Here is a 20,401-nt window from a genome sequence, read left to right as displayed (position 1 = left end):
ATCTGCTCTCCATGCTTATCTGGGCTCCCAACACCTGCACCAACTAGTTAGTTTTTTGCTGAAAACAAGATATACTCTGTCTCTTAATTGGTCGTTAGTCTCATTATTTATGACTCCCTATCTTCCACCTCCTCTAGTTTCAAGGCTGTTGCACTATTGTGGTGAAGTCTTGTAGCTGCTTTCATGAAACAGTTTATGTGATTACAGCCAGATTCTGCTAAAATCCAAAACTAATCTATTCCTAAAAACACACAAATTCTTACTTCTTTATATTCAGGGTTGTTACTATTGCATTGTTATGGTTAAGCTTTGCAGCTGCTCTCACAAGCACCTTACACAGTTACAGCTTTCTCTTAAACTACAGGCACAGACCCAGCCAGGTACAGTGCTAGAAGCTGCTGTTCTTCACGGGGGTAGGCAAGGCAGGTGGTGTGTCAGTTTGCCAGGGTTGTAAAGTCCCAGACAATAGGAGGTGATAACTGTCCTACGAACCTGCCCAAATGCTTTCACACACCCTGCCACCCAGGAACCGTCCATCTCAGGGCACATGTCAGTGTTCTCTCATCCAAAAGCTGTTTTCCCTCATGCCAGGACATGGTCAACTTCCACAAAACCTGTAACATATTAACAGCACTAATTAGTAGTATTAAACAGCTCACATTAGGGTGAACAAAGACCTCAAGAGTCAGCATAATAAAACTGCCTACATCAGTGCTGGGTAGGAGGAGAGATACATATTTCCTATTGTCTCCACAAGAACAGGTCCCCCAGCACAGCCAGGTCATCGATGCCAGGGCAAAGCACAGAGCCATTATTTGTACTAGCAAGCACCCAAGTTCCTTCATCCTCTCCACAAAACAGCTTCCCAAGCACAGCCAGGCCATCAGCACCAGGGCAAAGCACATAGACACTATTTGTATTAACATGTTCCCGAGCTCAGCAAAATGAAGAGATAAGCAGTGCAGCCAACGAACTCCATGACCCACACAGAAGGTTGGCACTTAATAACTGCTACAGTTATAGCATGCTTCATACCAAGCTGCTGTTGACTTATGCCCCACATTCAGCACTGACAAGGACTGTGGTGGGTTGGCCTTGGTTGGAGGGCAGGTGCCCACCAAGCTGCTCTACCACACCCCTCCTCATCTGGACAGAGAGAAATAAGATGGAAAAAACCCACATGCAGGTCCAGATAAAGGCAGTTTAGTAATTCTGTACCCAGAAGCAGAGGAAAACCAGAGGATTTATTCTCTGCTTCCCATCAGCAGGTGATGTCCAGACACTTCCCAGGAAGCTGGGCTGTGGTACACACAGCGGTTGCTCTGGAAGAGGAACACAAATGCCACCATTTCTTCCTCCTTTCTCTCAGCTTTTTTATGGTGTGGGGTACCCCTTTGGCCAGTTTGGGTCAGTTGTCCTTGCTGTGTCCCCTCCCAAGATCTTGCTCACCATCCCCAGCCTGCTGAAGGGTGGGAGGAATGTTGGAGGGAGACAGCCTGGGTGCCAAAACCCTGGTGCGTTACCTGTGCCTTGCTGGCTGCCCACGCACAGCACAGCGCCGAGAGGGAAAACCAGCTCCGTCTCAGCCAGACCCAACAGAATAAGAGGGTGGCTCTAACAAGGGATCCTGGCCATCTGAGTAGTCGCCATGACTGTGGAACAGGAGTGGAGTGTTTTTATCCTGGGTCCTTGCATGAGTTTCCTTTCAATATCCATCCTGCCAGGAGCTGCCAGGTAGCTTGGCAGAAGTGGGGAAAGTCACCATGCAGTGAGCATGCATCCAAAATAGCTTCTTCCCCACACCTTTTTCATTTATTTTCAGTTCCTTTTTTTCCCAGAATGGCAGAAAAGGACTCCAGTATTCAAACCCATCGTGTGTCGTGATGAAACATGGTAGGTAGGACTGCAGCTGGGTTAATTGCTACTGCCTCATTTGTAGGAAATCCAATCTGACCTAAAAAAGGCCATACTTTATTAACAATGGGAGACATACACAGTAAATTTCTAAACAGTAAAATGGTGCATGAGCTGGACAGGATCCTACCTGACCTCCTCCATGATGTCACTGTGGAAAATCCAAGATTTTTTAAAATTTCTTTTTTTTAAAGAGAATTTTAAAAGTAATGTGAGGGGTTATTCTTGGCAGCTCTTTTTGGAATACCAGATGCAAGAGTTTCAGAAGTCCAAGGGGTATGGGAAATGCTAATATTTTGAAAAAAAACCCAGCTACTAATTTGCATTTATTAGTTCTAATTTGCATTTGTGAAGTACGTTATTTGAAGTTAAACAAGATCAGAATCACTTCCTCTGTCTTCATATTTTTATAGTTGGATGTTATCTACAAGGTATCAAACAGATTACTTATACTGTGAGACAGCTTGGCCAGGGGCTGTCTGTTACACAACAGCTGACATAATGGGTGACTGAACCTTTCCTGCACTACCCAGAACAAATAAATTATTAATAAGATTCTTGTTAACTGCTTCTGCAGTTCTCACTGCTGCCAGGAAGAGGTTTCGTTGCTGGTTTTGGCCTAATTTTCTTTTGAATTCCACTTAAAGTGATCACTAAATGCTGCTCATTGGCAACAAAGGTTACGCTATGGAAGCTGCAGTGAACCAAGTTCACGTCTCAGTCAGCAGATTGAGTCTACAGAGATTTAACAGGGTAAAATTTGATCCAGGAAAATAAACAGGAATAAATTTGAACTCAACTCTCTTTTAGGTTATGTCAACTACATGAAGTTGGGCAAGTAGAGGTCTTTTCCAGTCAAAACAATTCTATGATTCTGTTTCTTAGGGCCATGGTTTAATGGTGCTTGGCAGCGCTAGATTAATGGTTGGACTTGATCTTAAAGGCTTTCTCCAACCAAAACAATTCTGTAAGTACTCCCTTTCGTTTCATCTTGTCTACATTCAGGTACCACAGGCTGTACATTCCCAGCTGAAGATGGGCCACCCTGACTTGCCCACTTCAGGGATCCAGTCTTTGGGTTGCCATAAAACCCAAACAGGAATAAGAGCTCTTTGCATTCAAATGCCGACTGTCCTTCCCGGGGTGGCTCCGAGACACCCAGAGGATGTCACACTTGCTGTTGTGATCTCTTTCACTACTTTTTGGTTTTTTTCCTTCACATTGTTCAGTGGTTTCCAGTCCATCAGATACTTGGATGGCAGAGGATTCTTCCACGTTTGTATTTATTGACTAACTTGTGGCCGGGAGGTGATTTACTTTGGCAAGTGAACTTGGTATCTTAGTATCTCATCACTATTCCAAAGATGATTTCCTGGCATTGGAAAGTTGTTGCAATACCCTGCTTTCTTTTCATAGTCTTAAACCCCCAACTATTTCATCACTTTAGGTCAAACAGCCAGCAGGAAGTCACTGATACGTATCCTTTAACTATGAAAATCCAAGATAGTAGTTACAGTTTTAAATGAGCTCCTCTCTAAAGAAGTTTTTTCTTGAAAAACTACACTTCACCCTAACATTTCCTAGTCACCTCTACTGATTCAGCTTTGAAGAATTTACTATTGAACATGCTTATCTGTCCCAGACCCCCACTTGTTCACACTAGACAATGCAGACAAACACTTTTCCCCTGTACACTAACTAGGGACCTAGTGAGGCTGGGTAATGCTTGCAAAGCACTTTGGAGATACAAGTGAAATGCTATCACCAGGAAAGTGGTGGAGATAGAAACATTAGAGGGAAGAAAACAAGTCAGGCAAGAAGTTTTTCTTTGATAAATTATGAGAGGATATAACACTCAATAGCATTGAAATGTACTTTGTGTATGTCATGAAAGACCTTTTTTTCACCTGTTTTGCATCTGAAAGCCTAGAGCAGGTACCAGAAGGTTGGTAATTCGTTTTCTCCTGTATGTACCTCTGCAAGTCCTTTTCTTCTCCATGAAGTAGACTATTCTATTGTTCCTAAAGGCCTGAAGTATGGGTTACCTTGGGATAGAAAGCAAGCAAAAATAGCAGATCTGACAACCAGTCAGGAAAATGTTTTCAAACACCTTCAACACGAAGTATTCTGATGCATTTTTTTCCCCCCAAGCCTGGCTATACGACAAACTTGGAAAATTCTAGAGCCAACTGTTCTCACTACACCAAGAAAATCAATGTTTGTTACCTCTGTAGATGTAATTATGTCAGTATGCCACATCAGCAGGAATTTCAACTGAAAACCAAAGCTTTTATCTCCTTCAATAAAGTAACTCCTGCCAGGGAAACTGCAGTGATAACCTGGCGTAAGAAAACAGCTCCAGTGCCAGGGAAATAACACGTTCTCTAACTTCACCCTCCTTTTGAGAGACGCTTCCCTCTCCCTCCCTCCCTCCCCCCTGTACCTCTCACATCAGCTGGGAGCGCGCGTACGCTGTGCGGCTACTCACTAAAAGGCCAGTCCTCCTGCAAGCCAGCCAGCAGAGTAGCTGGGTGGAGAACAGAGCTGGAGCAAAGCAATTCTGCCTTCAAAACTTGGTTTTTCAATACCCTATTTTCTGGTATCAGTTTCTTCCAGAAGAGACGCATCTGCAGCCCCTTGTGTAAGTGGCTTGGACAGATCCTCATGAAGTCCTCGGTGGATGCCTAGTCTGAAACGTTTTGTCTTTTGTTGAATGACTTCCATAACCATCATGGGTCAATGTTTGTGAACATGTATGTGCCAAAGGCAAAAAAATTGTACTTGATATTTCCAAACCTTTGTATCTGTTCAGTTCAGAGGGAAAATGCTCACACTGTCAATGGCTAAGGAGACACAGCAGTTTTTGCAGAGCTAATCGGGGCAGCAGAGGACCAAAGAAGTGTGCCTGTGTTCACTCCTTTGAAACAGACACCAGGAATACACTTTCCTGTAAATCAAGTGAGAGCCAAACTGGTTTTCTTACCTGGAACAAGTCATCAAGAAATTTGATCATTGCACAAGACCTTCAGTAGCAGAAATGTTTGGGGAAAAAACCCCTCTTATGTTGAAACTCAGGATTCTCTTTATAACAGAAGCAAACTCTCACTCCCACTGCTGCAGTGTGGAGCCCCACGGACCATGAACTGAAGCCACAGCTTTCCCTACCACTGCAGCACTGAGTGTGCAGAGAGTAGCAGCAAGAACTGCCAGAGTACTACTGGAGAGTAATGTCGGCGGTTTTTAGCTGCAAAAACCATTTGTCATGACAATGACAACAGATTAGCTGTTATGTATTGTACCATTAAGGGAGACTGACTGCACCTAGCACAAGCTGTGCTGTAGGATAAGCAAGTACAAGTCTCTTCTAAGCCAACTTTTGGGGAAGGAAGTCGGACAATCTTTTAACACATTTCATGCTCCTTGTCCAAGTCTCCATACACTGGAGATAGAGCAAATTTTAATTTTTTTTTTTAAGAAATACAAACTGAAGTCAAGACTTAGCACTGAAATTTTCAGCCATGGTAAATGCACTAAATGCAATTGTTAAATCTACAGTGAAGTTCCTGGCTTTGGACAGATTTGATTTTGAGAAAGGAAATAGCCTAATTTTACAATAAACACTTGTTCTGCATTTTAAAAGCTACAATTGGCTTTAAAAAGCTGATTATTCATCTACTGAAACATGTCAGTCTAGAAGTGATGTTAAGTGCCTCAGGAGAAATGCCTTTAGTTGTTTCACTTTTTCATGTTTCACTACGTGTCACAGAATCTCCTGGATAAAATACTCCTTGAAGCATTCCTAGTAGTTTCCTTCTCCAGCGACAGGAAATCATGGTGAATTATAGCAAAACAAGCCAAATTCACAATCCCAGTTAAGCTTCCATCTAGTTAGTATGAGCTGTGGTGACTAGAATGCAGTTCAGTAAACCAGAAGTAGACACCTTTCTTAGGAAGAGATAAATCCTGATTTAAGCACCGCGGAACGGACTGACCAGGTACACACCAAATACAGGGGGACTCTAGAAGTCTGTCATTTAGTCTGCTGAACCCAGCTGAGGTATCTGGGTCAGATACATGAAGCAGAAGTATATTTTCATCCAACCTGAGGTAAGTCAGACACCAGAATAGTGCATTAAACACTGCTGCTGTCTCTGCAACCATAGAATCATAGAATCATAGAATCATAGAATGGTCTGGGTTGGAAGGGACCCCAAGGATCATAGAGCTCCAACCTCCCTGCCACAGGCAGGGACACCAACCTCCAGGCCTGGATCTACACAAGGCTGCCCAGGGCCCCATCCAACCTGGCCTTGAACACCTCCAGGGATGGGGAATCTACTACCTCTCTGGGCAGCCTGTTCCAGCACCTCACCACTCTCTCTGTAAAAAACTTCCCCCTAATATCTAATCTAAACCTTCCCTACTTTAGCTTTAGTCCACCCCCCCTTGTCCTGCCATTATCTGCTCTTTTAAAAAGTTGAATCCCCTCCTGCTTATAAGCTCCCTTCAGGTACTGGAAGGCTGCAGTGAGGTCCCCCCACAGCCTTCTCTTCTCCAGGCTGAACAAGCCCAGTTCCCTCAGCCTCTCTTTGTAGGGCAGGCGCTCCAGCCCTCTAATCATCTTTGTGGCCTCCTCTGAACCCTCTCCAACAGTTCCACATCCTTCATGTATTGGGGGCCCCAGATCTGGACACAGTACTCCAGATGGGGCCTCACGAGGGCAGAGTAGAGAGGGACAATCACCTCCCTGTCCCTGCTGGCCACCCCTCTTCTGATGGAGCCCAGGATACCATTGGCCCTACGAGCTGCAAGAGCACACTGCTGGCTCATGTCAAGCTTCTCATCCACCACAATCCCCAACTCCTTCTCAGCAGGGCTACTCTCAAGGAGCTCTTCTCTCAGTCTGTATCTATGTCTGGGACTCTTCCAGCCCAAGTGCAAGACCTTACACTTGGCAGTGTTGAACCTCATTAGGTTCCCCCGGGCCCATCTTTCCAGCCTGTCAAGATCCCTCTGGATGGCTTCCTTTCCTTCTGGGGTGTCGACCACATCACTCAGCTTGGTGTCATCCGCAGACTTGCTGAGGGTGCACTCAATTCCATCATCAATGTCATTGATAAAGATGTTAAAGAGAACCAGTCCCAAGACAGACCCCTGGGGGACACCGCTTGTCACCGGTCTCCACCTGGACATAGACCCATTAAAATAGAACCATATAAAATTACTATAAATACCACTTGGTCAACATTTACATATGTAAATGTAAGATGCAAAAACATGTTAAATTATTTTTACTTTGGTAAAAAATGATAAATTTAAGTTCTTAAATTGTTTTTTACTTTGGGAAAAATTGATAAATAAATCATATGCATAGATTTTTGTGGTATGAAGTTGTACTTGCATTTGCTCTGCTCATTTATGCTTAATATACAAGGCATACAGAACATCCACCCAAAAGATGAAACTTTCACACTAACAAAACACAACTGGGAGAAGGTAAGACTTCTCTCTCCAGAGCCCAATGAAACAAAACCTACTTGTGCTTAAAGCTTTTGCTAGCTAGAGTATTCTGATTCAAAACTCCCTAAGCCCCAACTGTGCTTCCACAGTAAGACAAGGAAATAACCGAGTGCTTGGATCTACACATTATATATAGGTAAATGGACAAAAAGACACAGATTGTTTTACTGAAAATGTATTGTTAAAGCCTCATTACTTGAATTGTATTCATCTGGCCCAGAAACACATCCTATTTTTGCAGCAGTTGCTTTTGTTTGTCTATCAACAATTTAAACTGAAATAAGTGTACAAGTGAAACTACCAGCACTGTGATGTGGCACACTCCTTACCCCATGAAGTCTGCTGTCTCTGGTTTCATTTCCTCACTGTGGGTCCCTACCAGAGCTCACAGCTACCAACTTCTGCAGCTCATGGGTAGGAACTGTTGCAAAGGAGCAGACAGCAACCTGGGGCAGAGGAGTTGTCTCTGCAGTGGGTGTGACAACAGCCTGATTTGGTCGGTTATCCCTGCAACAGTTTCAGGACACAAATCCACTTTCAGACAGACTGTTCACCCATATTTACTAATATGGATGGTTTCAATTAGTTTAGATTAAACAAAGCTGGTTATGCAAACTGCCTAGAAATCTGCCTAACATGTCCATCAGAAGGAATGCAGTGATTCCTCTTCTGCTTCTTCATGTTCTGAAAGTTTCCTTAGTGCTGCAGCAAGACGTTTTTGCTTAGCAATAGCACACCTGGTTTCCTGGTCACTGAGACACACACTCCCCCTTCCCCAGCAAAAGTCAATACAACATTACGTAACGCTAATGGAAAATGATTGTATGAACACAGAAGCAAAGAGCAGTGTGTGGCATTTATAGAGATATAAAAAAATACAACTATTCAATAGTGGGTTTATAAGAAACAAAAAGCAGCTCTAAAATACAGCAAATTTGTAACTGAAAGTAACGGGTGTAAAATTTGGGGAATTTTAAGAAAGAACAAAAGGCACTGATTTGTTATTTTGAGGAAAAGTATTACTACTGTTGTTTGGGGGGTTTTTTGGGTAACAAATGCCAAGGGTATTTGAGCCTGACAGCTCTTCCCTTTTCCAGTGCAAGGTCTGCGTGTAGCAGAGAAACAAAACCTAGCTTGTGGACTCAAAATTACCAGTTGATCAAGGGCAATGCTGTGTAACACTTAGAATACAGCATTTTTTCAACCCTGAATGAATTTGCATAATTGTGAGTTTATCTTGACCTTAAACAGAAATTTACTCTTTTGATGCATTTCATAATTTAGCTTCATACTAACAGTAGCTGATGGAATAAAAATGTGTTCAAAATTACATATAACATTTCCTTTAGACTGAATTTTTAACCCTCTGTTTCTTTCTGTAGCTTTATTTCCATTAGCAAAGGAAATGTTCTGATAATAAGCTAATGTCAATGGCCTGACTGTTAAAATTATTTCAGTTTAATTCGAGCTCACCAGCATTTTCCTTGGCACGGCATCAATTATAACTAATTCATTTATGAATAACCAATTAGAGCCACATGATACAACATCCTTCACTGTAGAAAAAAGTGGTAGCAGTAGTCACGCAAAAATGCAGATGTGTCCATACTTTCTGTAAAGGCACTAGGGAGTTTTATCTTATCTCTGGAGTACTGGGGAGAAGAAACATTCTGACATTCTTCTTTTACCTTGGCAATTACTAGTTCCTACTTTATGTAACAGTGATCCACTAAAGCAGGAAAAAAGGCAGCAGAGCTCTGACAAAAAAGTAAACCAGAAAAAACCAACATTGCCTTTAAGTTTTTAAGTACAGCTTGAAAATACATGGAAAATGTTTATATTTGCATAGTAAAAAAACCATTGAAATAAATAGTATTTTAGTGATATGTATCATACATTGTGCACACAATTATCAGCTTGAGTTTGGTAACAATTTTTTGTGTAGTTCACATGCTTTTTGTACTTCACACTTAGTATTGTAACACAAGCAGTAAAACACAGACTGATTGTTTTTAGTATCTTGATTTATTTTTGCCATGGTTTTGCTACACGTGGCAGGTATCGATGCATAGTTGAAATGCACATGAAACGCTGGTAAGGAATTGTTAAGCAACTCATTCACAATAGGCAGGTGTATCTCCTAGGTGACGTGGGCTGAAACAAATATTTACCATCTCCTTTGTTCCCTCATCTGGCTACTCAGGAACAGGAGCGTTCCACACAGCGTGTTGGTGCCCCTTTAAAAGCTGTCAGTGGCCTGAGCTAAAGTCAACTGAATGTCAGGATGAGGGGTGAGACTGCCAGGTCTGGCTGGAGGGAGAAAAAGAAGTCATATCACATGTGCTTAATACTATCCTTAACACATTTTTAAGTGGTGTTCACCTACTGCTGTGGTCAAATGGGCAGAAGTTAAGAAAAATAGTATTTTGAAATAACAGCTGAAAATCACAAGAAATACAGATAATGAAAATCCCATCTTTAAACTACTGAAGATGCACCCATTAGCAGATTTTTAAACGTAGCTAGAACAGTACAGTACCAATCTTAAGGAGTGTTGGTGGGCAAGTAACTAAGAATGCTACAGCTAAAACCTAAACTGAACAAAATGTAATTCTCCATTTTGTTCCTATATACATTTCCCCTTTGCACCAAATTTGGATAAAGCATAAAATTATACAAATATTATACAAAGAAACGAGAATACAGAAAACTTCCTTCACAGATCAAAGTGTTCACTTCTTGCACAAAATATGTTAATTACTGGCATTTCATAGGCTATAGTTTAAAATACAGCTTAGAAGGAACAAGCAATGTTCCTCTACTAAACCATAAGGATTTGGATAAAAGTTCCTGCTCTAAGGGCTCTAAAACAAGGTATTTCTCATGTTGTTTCTGGGAAACTTGTATACAGTAAGACAGAACCATATGAGGATACTCCTTTAAGGTATGTTCTCCTTTTCCAAACTTCTTTCCAAGAGAAAAGCATTTCATTTGTTTTATAATAATGGCTAGACAGGCTCACTACACTGCCAGGGAAGTTCCTATAAGCACACTTTTCTAACATGGAGAGCAGACGGGGCAGAGACCACACTCTTTTTGTGGGAAGGCACATTTCAGAAGGGTGAAACACTTTCCCTAATTAGCTTAGCATGCTGCAGACTGCCTTTAGTACTTTGCAGCCACAGAAAGCCTCTGCTATCTATTAAGCCAGCCATCCTACTTAGCATTTTCTGTAACTCTTTTGTACTTTTACTGGTATACATTTACTGATGTAGTAAGAACACATCATGTAATCCTTGCACCTTTAGAAAAGTTCAGCCTCTGCTACCCTATATATGCTTTTCTATAAAAATAATTCCTTCTGACAGCTGTTCATCACAAACCAGAATAATGAAGGCCCCATCTCCTTAATGGGCAATTGCTTAATTAAGTTCAACGCGGAAAAAATTCGCAAAACAAGCATGAGTAGATATTTCTCAGCTTGTACACTGTCAACTAGACGGAATCTTAATTTTTACTCTGGAAATTTTTCTAAAAAATTGCTGTAAATGAAGCCTGTTACTCTGAATAGTCCACTGCATTATGAACCTGAAACATAGTAACACTTTCCCTTCAGGAACTTATTTATGAGGCAGGTTCTAGTTTTGTATAATCACAATGCATTTTATTTTACAGTAACAAGGACGATATTGCCCTTAATGGAAAAGACTGATAAGTACTTCAGTAAGGTCTTTAAGCAAACTCAGATTTTGAGCAATTTTGATTTTCTTGTATCATCCTGAATCCCTTAAAGCTTATGTTTTACTGTAATAAATATTTGCCTTCATACAATTCTTAAATATTTATTAAAATTCCTTAGTTCCAAACTACATAAAACCCATAATTAGTATGTCTTTAAAATTAATCCCTTTGGCCAACACACATAATAGTGTAACCAAACTGTCTTCTCCTTTCTAACCACAAATAATAGCTAGTAATTATCTGCAAATTGAGTACCAAGCAACTACAGAGGAGTAGAATTTACTAGAAACACTATGTGGTCCCAGTGTTTGCAGAGGTGCAGATACACAGTTGCACGCTGTGAAATACGAAGTGTTTCTTCTCAAATAGTTGAATGTAAGAGTCCAGGAGGAAAACAAATAAATAAATTCAATAGAAGTGCCATACAAAACTAGATTCTCACCAATACTTAGCATTAAAAATTTAAAGTGCCATATAAATGCTATCTAGATGAAACGTATTACCTGAAGGCAGAATACAAATCCAAACTGAATGGCACCATGAACAATAAAATTACAGACAGAGCAAGTACTTTTAAAATCAGCTAGCTATGCATGAACTGTAATGGAAGACCACATATTTTACAAGTAGAATGTACAGATACAAAATTATCACCATTGATTAAATAGGTTGCTATGACCTCAAGTACTGACACAGGAGCTCTGATGGGCTCCACAGGCTTGAAATGCCAAACCTGGAAGTTGTAGGAAACATGAGGAAATCATAAACAGGCTATTTATTTCAAGTGCTAACAGAAGCTACCTTTAAAGGCCCATCATTCCTATACATCAATGTGAATTCCATGTTTTATGGACATTAATTCTCTAGTTCCTGTTAAGTACATAATAAATGAACATAGGTGAGGTAAAGATGCTGTGATTGCTACATAGAGCCAATATGGCAAAGGAGGAGTTTTTCCGAAGGGGCAGATCCATAGGCCATGACGAATCCCATCACGGATGTGATGAGAAGTCCAGGATATGAACAACATCCAGGGAAGAAAGCACCATGAGTCCTTAAGCCTGAGAAGGTGCATAATAAACTTTAATGTCAGAGCCACAACAGGAATCACAGTAGAACAGTGAAGAAGTGGTCTCCGTGGAAGAGTCAGAGCAGCCTGTAGGAAAGAAAAACACAGTTGGCAATGGCTACAGCTGTGACAAGAAATGAAATGTTTCATGGATGTTTACAGGCACATTTTATGACGTCACTAAGTGGAAGCACAAAGAAAAACATACTGTTCCTTTCCACTGCAGTTGATAAAAATTAACAGTATGGCTGTTTTATGTGTATGAGAGCCGTGTGCTGCCTTGTCTCCCTACTGTGTGACATGAACCATGCATCCTACTAACCACTACCTACAGCAAAACAGGGAGGCACAGGGGTGAAGTATGCTATTTGTCATGTACTCATATGGTATTCAGGAGTTTGTATAGTCTGCTGTGCTGATTTTATGTATTTCATTTCAAGATAATTAAAACAATACAATACACCTTAAAAATCTGAAATATTTTACTTGAAATATTCCAAATGCTTTAATTGCCTTTATTATCAAACCCACATCTTGTCTTATACTTAGCACCCATTAAGTTGTTTTAGTTGGACCATATCTAGAGCAGAACAGCGATTTCCACTAAAACCAAAATATGATCTAGGTTACATGTCTTTTCATTGCCTTGACACAGTATTCTTTACAGAGAGGTAAAAGGCACGTTCAGAAGCCAACATATGAATCATTTGTAACTGGAGTTTTCATGGCAACAACTTGTTTAAAGTTAACTCAGCTAAAAGCCTGACTTTAATTCAGGTGAATGTCTATGTAGTGAGATTAAACTTAGCCATTTTAAGAAGTCAGAACTATTGCTTTAATATTCATACTTAAGAAAATATTTCAGATGTACTTAACTAGCAACAGCTGGAGCTATCTCCACAAATTCAAAGATAGCAAAAGAAAAAAGTGTGAGAGAAATTTCTTGGATTTCTAATCAACAAATAAGTAGATTCTTATTTCTGTAAGCACAGGAGAAATGGTAGAACATTACTAAAAGGTCTATGCAGGTGCTGATGTAATATTAAATGTCTCAATTCAGAACATTTGGTAAAGATTTGGGGAGACTGTAACAGGCACCAGAGACGTACTATCTGCACAGGAAGGTGCATCTGATTGTTATGCTGAACAAATTCCTCACTGCATCTATGGTAGAAAGCAAAGCCGCAAGACACCAGCCAATAACCTGTTAATGCTTCTGTTCTATTCACTGTTGCAGGATTCAACAGCTACAGTACCTGACAGTGTGACTCTTGAATAGCTAAATCAAGTTTTAATGGGTAATTTAGACAACTGCTTGGAACACCATCTTCTCTGTAGGGGAAACTCTGATGTAGCCTTAGCCAAGGGACTACCTTGGGATGCAACAGCCTGAGTTTTAAACCAAAGCCAGCCTTGCAAGGCTTGTGTAAAGCTTTGCTCTGTTAGCTTCCTGACAGATGTTTGTCCATGACTCTCAATCAGGTGACAGGAGTGAAAAACTGAAATCGTCTTGACAGGTTTTAACTGTAATGGTATGGGCCCAGCTCAAAGTTGGTGCAAAGGGTGTATTTTCCACAATTTCACTTTTGTTTCATACAGTACATGAATTTTGTGATAGCAAAATCATTTATCCCCTACTCTACAAAGATAGTCAGGTTTTTGCTACTATCAGCAAGAACCTAAAAAGTCCATACTAGCCTAATTTTGATAAAATGCCCTGGATGGTGGTAAATTTTTGCAGGATATGCTACTGACTGCTCATTATTTCCGCACTTTGAAAAAATAAGTGGCAAAACCTGAGTCTTTTCTCTCAGCCCTATGGAGGTTTAAGTGTCAACAGCAACACGGTAAGGAGAATTTGAATGCTAACTACATATGTAATTTACCAGTATCAGTGCCCAATCTTTTTCCAATTTTTGGGGAGGTGATGCTTGAATTGTTTTCATGCAGAAATTTAGATAGCAAGGTTGTTCACACAGCAAATGTGAACACTCAGTTTTAACAAGAGAAAACCCTATTTTGTAACTGCAGCACAGTCATTAGGCTTCTGAAATGCTCTTGCCCAAGTTCTGAGTGAAGAATAGTCTCTTTTGTCTTCTACATTCTGTAACTACAGGCACATTTAAATCCCGAGTTGCCAAGCTCAAGAGACAGACACATGGTTCTATGTGGCAATATAAGCTGTTTCACTCTTTCTCCCAACAGCGAATTTGTCCACCTTTGGAAATCACCAGGTCTTAAAACCCCCATGCCTTTTCTGCCTCAGACCTCCTGGAAAAAAATTATTATGGTTTGGGTAGATTTAGAGGGACATCTACTGTGAGAGAGATAGTAGATGTCCCTCTAAATCTACCCAGTTGCAAACAGAACTTATTCACAACACAAATTACCTTTCCATTTGCCTATGTGTTCAATCAGGTGCAAGATCTTCTTGAAGTTCCTGCTCCTCCAGCCCCTCTCACACACACTACCATGAGCAGCTGGAGACAGGAGACAACCCAAGCAAACTCTGCTTTAATGATCAAAGTGATGCCATGGAATTTATGCAACAATATGGGCTCCCTCAGTCATAGTCCCTAGTTTTGAGGCTAATACAATTTCAATATTAAATTGATTGTGTGTGTGCGAAGCTTATTCTCCAAATCCAGAAATGCTCCTGTGCTGTTCAGATCAGCCAACAGTGGCATATTTAGCAGCTGTGTTATGTATTTTTTTATCAGTACAATCTTGTTTGCCACCAACGGTGTCCTCTACATTTTTAGAAGCGGATGAGTCTGAAGTTGCAAGCCAGCAATTTCTGCACATCTGTTCTGCAAGGTGTCTGGCTTACAATCCTGGGGGACACTGGGGGCAGTCCACCATGCTGCTTTTGTTTATCAGCAATGCTGAGTGTGATGGCAAGCTGCAGTAACTTCCACCTTTGGAGCTAGTCAGTGACTTCAAACACTCAGTCTTAGACTCTTTTACGCTTCTGTGCATACAATAGACAGTTAAACCTACATGGAGCACAAAGAACTACAAACTCAAGGTAGCAAAGTCTTTGTAGACTTTATACTTGTTGCAAAAACAATGTGGGCAAAAGGGCAGATCACATGCTACTTTGTACACATGTATTTATCAAAGGTATAAACACCACAAGTGACTATTTACCCTGAATAGTCCAGAAAAATAATGTCGACACTGTGAAAAAACAGCCCAACAGCCAAATGATCCAAGCAGGGAGCTGTGTCAGCTCAAACAGGAGCAGATGACTGGAGCAGTGTGAAGGTTGCAACTGGAGGTGGAAGGCAATGCTGCCTTGTGCTGCACTGAAGAGTTATTTCAAAAAAATAACCTGTCATCAGGTTTAGGAGTGACGTTGAAGAGCTTTATAGACAATTGCGTAAAGTAATGTGAAAAATACTATTGTTACAAATTAGTAATAGTGGTGTGGTTAGCTAATTAGATTTCTTAACTTATTAGTTACTTAGCAATGTGTTGCACAAGCAGCAAGCATTGCAGTCTCTTAAGTCAGTTACTCTCAATCGTGCAAACTGAAGAGGAAGAGCGGGACTGGAGCTAACAAATACACAGTAAAAAGTATTTCATGAAGTAATAAATTACACAGGCAACAGCCTGAAATCACCACATGAAACTGAAAGGTGCCTGGTGTTAAGCTGAGGAGAGAAAAATCACATACTACCATCAGGTCTGGCTAGCCAGACAAGACACAGCAGAAAAGTGTATGGGGACTACACTACCTCACAAACTAAACAGACTTGGGTGGCATGGCAAGGAAACAAAACCTGCAGCTGGTTTTTCTTTTTAGAAAGACAGATGTGTTGTATCCTTGTGACACGGAGAGGAATTTATGTTACTAGACTCTAATGAAGTCTTGCCTAAAAATACTATACAGAGTTTGGGACAGGATCCTTTGAAGATAACTTAGGCAAAAGGCAACCCCAGGAAAAAATAGAAAGGCATTTGGAAAACAAATCCAGGCAAGTTATTTAGTCAAAAAGTGACTTTTTATAAAGCATAATTGTATTGCAAGTTGTTAGAGTAAGGCTGTAAACAGGTAAACATCCTTTACTAGCCCAGTTAGCATATGCAAGAGGGAGGAATTTGTAGACAAATTACTGTGGGAAAGCCTTTGGGCATCTTTCCTTCTTGCCTCAGCTAGGTAAGTTTGGCTACTAAGGGCTATTCCACCTGCAACATCTTGTATTTGAAAAATATCTGTTGGGAGAGCACAGGAATCAGCTGTCTTTTGCAGAGAGGACTTAAAGAATAAAAAACCCTAAGGTCTATCTGTCAACAACACTTCGGGCTGCATATTAAAAAAACAATTGCTAGCTGCTTAGGAGCTGAAACAACACAGGAACAAATTAAGTCATGAAATTGCAATAATTTGCTTTGATTGGAACGCTATGGGTAGGCTACACGAACTTCCTCCATCATGGAAAGTGTAAGCATGTTTAACCTCGCCCCACTGAAGGCAGAAGAGAGAAGTCACCTCCCAGTTCTGTAACCCAGTACAACAGACGTTGGTTGAGACTGTCATCTAGTGGCCATAAGTAAGAAAAAAAACTGGCAATAATTTTAAATGCAACAAAAAGCGGCAATAAAATTTCAACAATACTTTCCAAAAACTAGCCATTCATTACTCGCATTTACTGATATTAAAATAATAAAATATACATAAGAATATACACGCTATACCAAACTCGTAATATTATAGGATCCATTAAACAACCAAACTAACTTTGCTTTTCATTTTACAGCATTTCCACATGCAAGATGTGAAGAAAAAGGGGAGAACTAGGGAATACCTAGGGAGGAACTGTGCCAGGTACCAGTATATGCTGCAGGCTGGAAAGCATTTTTTAGGAAATTTAGCTTGTTGAATAACAAGTTGAGTACGGGACAGCAATGTGACCTTGTGGCAAAGAAGAGCTGTGTTACCCAGGACTGCATTGGGAGTGCTGCCAGAGTGCTGAGGAAGGTGATCCTTCCCTTTCTCCTCAGCACTGGCAAGGCCATGTCAGGGGTGCTGAGTCCAGCCCTGTGCTCCTCACTACAAGGGACAGAGTCCAGAGGAGGGCCACTGAGACCATGAAGGCCCTGAAGCATCCTGCCTAGGAGGAAAGGATGAGAGTTGGGGCTGTGCAGCCTGGAGAAGGCAAAGCTTAAGGAAGATGTCATCAAGGTGTGCCACTATCTGAAGGGGAGGTGTAAAGAGAACAGAGCCAGACTCTTTCCAGTGGTGCTCACTGACAGGGAAAGAGCTGAGGACACAAACTGAAACATGACAGGATCCTCCTGAACATAAGGAAACACGTTTTCACTGTGATGGTGACTGTGCATGGGAACAGGGTGTTCAGAAGGGCTGTGGAGTCTATATCGATGGAGATATTAAAAAGTTGTTTACACACAGTCCTGGCTCAGGTGAGCCTGCTTCAGCAGGGGGGTTTGGGAAGATGACCTCAAGACCCTTCCAGCTACTACCACTCTATGATTCTGTGAAAACATGGTTTCTGTCAAACACAAATATAAGGAAAAAACTGACCAAAAGCACAAACAGCAAAACATCTTTTCTCTATGACAAACAGTGATATTGTACATAAACATCTTCCCACTGGAAAGTCAGATTTTTACATCTCAACTGTAAGCAATAATGCTTCTTGCATTTAGCTGTCTCCTACATATTTTTAAAATTGTAAACCATTTGGCATTGTTCTTCTTTTAATTAAAGGATTACAAAGAACAGCAATTTTCCCTCTACCTCCTTCCTTCCTTTGCTTCCTAGGAGCTATTTCCTCTGTCATTCACATGAAGAACTTAACACTATTACCAGCAAACTGCAGGAGGAGAGAGATTGTTGAACAACTAAGTTACACTCTGAATGGATAAAGGTTGGTATCTTCCCCTTCTCCTGTGAAGGTGGGGTGAATTTTATTTTGGGGGTGGTGTGTGGGGGGGTGTAACTAGCACGTATGTGTACACATGCAAGCAACAAGAGCATCTAATTGTGAGGACTTGTGCTACTTAGCAGAGCAAATTCCTGGTAACAAGCAGATTGGCAGGACTCTCTATGGGGAGCAGAAGCCCAGCAGAAGCCCACAGGGGGTGAGCAGTGTCTGCCTGAGGGAGGTCTGGAGGGCAGTGTTATGTAAATCGTGGCCAGAATGTTTTGGCGAGTATACAGAAGAGACTGTTGTGGTCAGTGGAAGCTGGGAATACGTGTTTGGTGCAGGCAGGACAGGAATATATGTACATATCTGAATGGGTAAGAGGGAACAGGACACATCGAAACCACTAGAGAATCACTGAAAAAGAGTGCCATAATCTATTAGTACTACTCCTATTGAGAAATTCTGTCCTAACAGGCAGTTCTGTAATACATTCCTTTACATCGTATCTATTCCGTTACAGGAGCCAATTCACCTTTTTACTTTTATTAGCATGTTTGATACCTGGTTTTGGTTTGTTTTTTTGTGGTTCGTTTTTTTCTTCAATTAATTACATTTAAGAACAAAATCAGACTGAGTTTTTAAAAGATAACAGTTCACACATATCTTATTTGTAAGAGAAATATTTCAGGCTGACTAAAACTAAATGCACTAGTTGGTAAGGTTGAATGAAATCAAACAGCAGCTGGATTATCAACTTTCCAGATATTTCTACACTGTATTGTAAACAGAAATGAAATAATCCACATTATACACAAAATGTGCACGGCAGCACTTCACTTCACTGTTGCATAACAAAGCAAGGATGTGATATGCATAGGACAGCATGTACGGAGGCTTTCAGAGCTCTAAGAGGACTGTAAGAAGCAGAACTTAACAGCAGATGTAAAATATTTAGGGTTTTTAAAACTGTAAGAACTGCATACAAATATTCCCGTATATCTATTAAAAATATCTCTAATTAAAGTATCATTGGAATTTTTTTTCACAATACAACAGAACAATAATAAACAGTGATGAAGAAAGAAAATAAACAATCATTGATCTGTTGACTTACCTTTAATGACAGGGAGCCAGCAAGAAAAAAGTGGTCCACATCAATGACAGAAGCGAGGAAGCCAGCCAGAGTGACCTCAGTGAAGTCACTTTTCTTCCTGAGCCCAATCACTATTGCCCAGGACCACATCCCCAGTATACCGTGCACTGCGTTGTCAGAGAAGGCTCGGAGCCAGTCATTTTGCTGAATGAAAGAAAACTGCAGGAGTCTGTCTGCTACAAAGCAGAATATTCCCAAACCCAGACTAGAGATAACTGAAGCTGTGCTGAAAGTTTGGAGAAGGGCATGGGCCTTTTCAGTCTCAGATGCCATGGCCAACCCCACGTCACAGCACACAGAACGTCATCAGCATATACACTGTGCATTGTCCTTTGTATTGTCAGCTGTTCTGTAAAAGTCAAAGAACAGAAAGAAAACTTAAAGAAAGAACAATATTAGCATAAAAACATTGCTATCACAGCTACAAGTGAGCATACCCACCCCCCATTTCAGTGTTTGTAATTAATATTATTAGGGAATATTTGATTCAGTTAATTTGTTGACTTGAACACTACAGATCTGAATTAAAACACTCATCCTGTTTTAATTAGAACAAGCACCCTTGTACCACAGTAAGTTCTAACTCCACTTTCTGAAATATTAAATTTTACAAAGTAATTTGAAACATGTCTATGATAATTCACTGAGTATGTTTCAAGATTCCTCCTGGTCTTCAATTAAATCCTGTACACTGTAACAACAAAAGGTCCAATTTTGAGGATTCCTAGGACTGACTCTAAAAAAAAAAATCCCAAATCTCTCTCTGCAACAACTGTTAAAAACTGAGTTTCTAATTTATGATGCAAACCACTATTTTTATTTACATACATTGTAAACATATATATTATCACCTGTGTACCCCTTTCTGAGCAAGCCCTTCAGCCTGGAGATGGGAGAATAAGCATTAAGAAAACCAGAATCACTAAAATATCTTTCCTATTTATCATAAACACAATGACCATTGAGTCAAACACAAGTAACCAAAACTAATTTCTTACAGACCAAAACTACATATGGTTTTTCTTAGTATGTGTTAGATACCCACAAGTCAATGGGGCCAGATGGGATTCACCCGAGGGTGCTGAGAGAGCTGTCAGATGTGCTTGTCAA

At 40.6% G+C, this 20,401-nt stretch overlaps 1 protein-coding gene across 2 annotated transcripts; it reads right to left on the bottom strand.

The window, feature by feature from the left end:
• Positions 1 to 11,995: 11,995 nt before the first annotated feature.
• On the bottom strand, positions 11,996 to 19,564 carry TMEM267 (transmembrane protein 267; the record flags this gene model as incomplete). 2 transcript variants are annotated; one of them, XR_014618001.1, is made up of 3 exons in its annotated part: positions 12,227 to 12,331; positions 14,635 to 14,724; positions 19,253 to 19,289. XR_014618001.1 is itself a non-coding variant. In XM_084278932.1 (2 exons), the coding sequence occupies 2 exons, from the start codon at positions 19,562 to 19,564 to the stop codon at positions 11,996 to 11,998; spliced, it is 648 nt and encodes a 215-aa protein (XP_084135058.1). The 2 variants fall into 2 exon arrangements, 1 of the variants encoding a protein (XP_084135058.1); XM_084278932.1 differs by lacking the exon at positions 14,635 to 14,724 and having other exon boundaries at positions 11,996 to 12,331; positions 19,253 to 19,564.
• Between the last annotated feature and the right edge of the window lie 837 nt (positions 19,565 to 20,401).

This window comes from Gallinula chloropus (assembly GCF_964237585.1).
Source record: "Gallinula chloropus genome assembly, chromosome: Z".
Classification (NCBI taxonomy): Eukaryota; Metazoa; Chordata; class Aves; order Gruiformes; family Rallidae; genus Gallinula; species Gallinula chloropus.
Note: the sequence above shows the minus strand (reverse complement) of the source record. Positions and strands in the feature narration are given on the sequence as shown.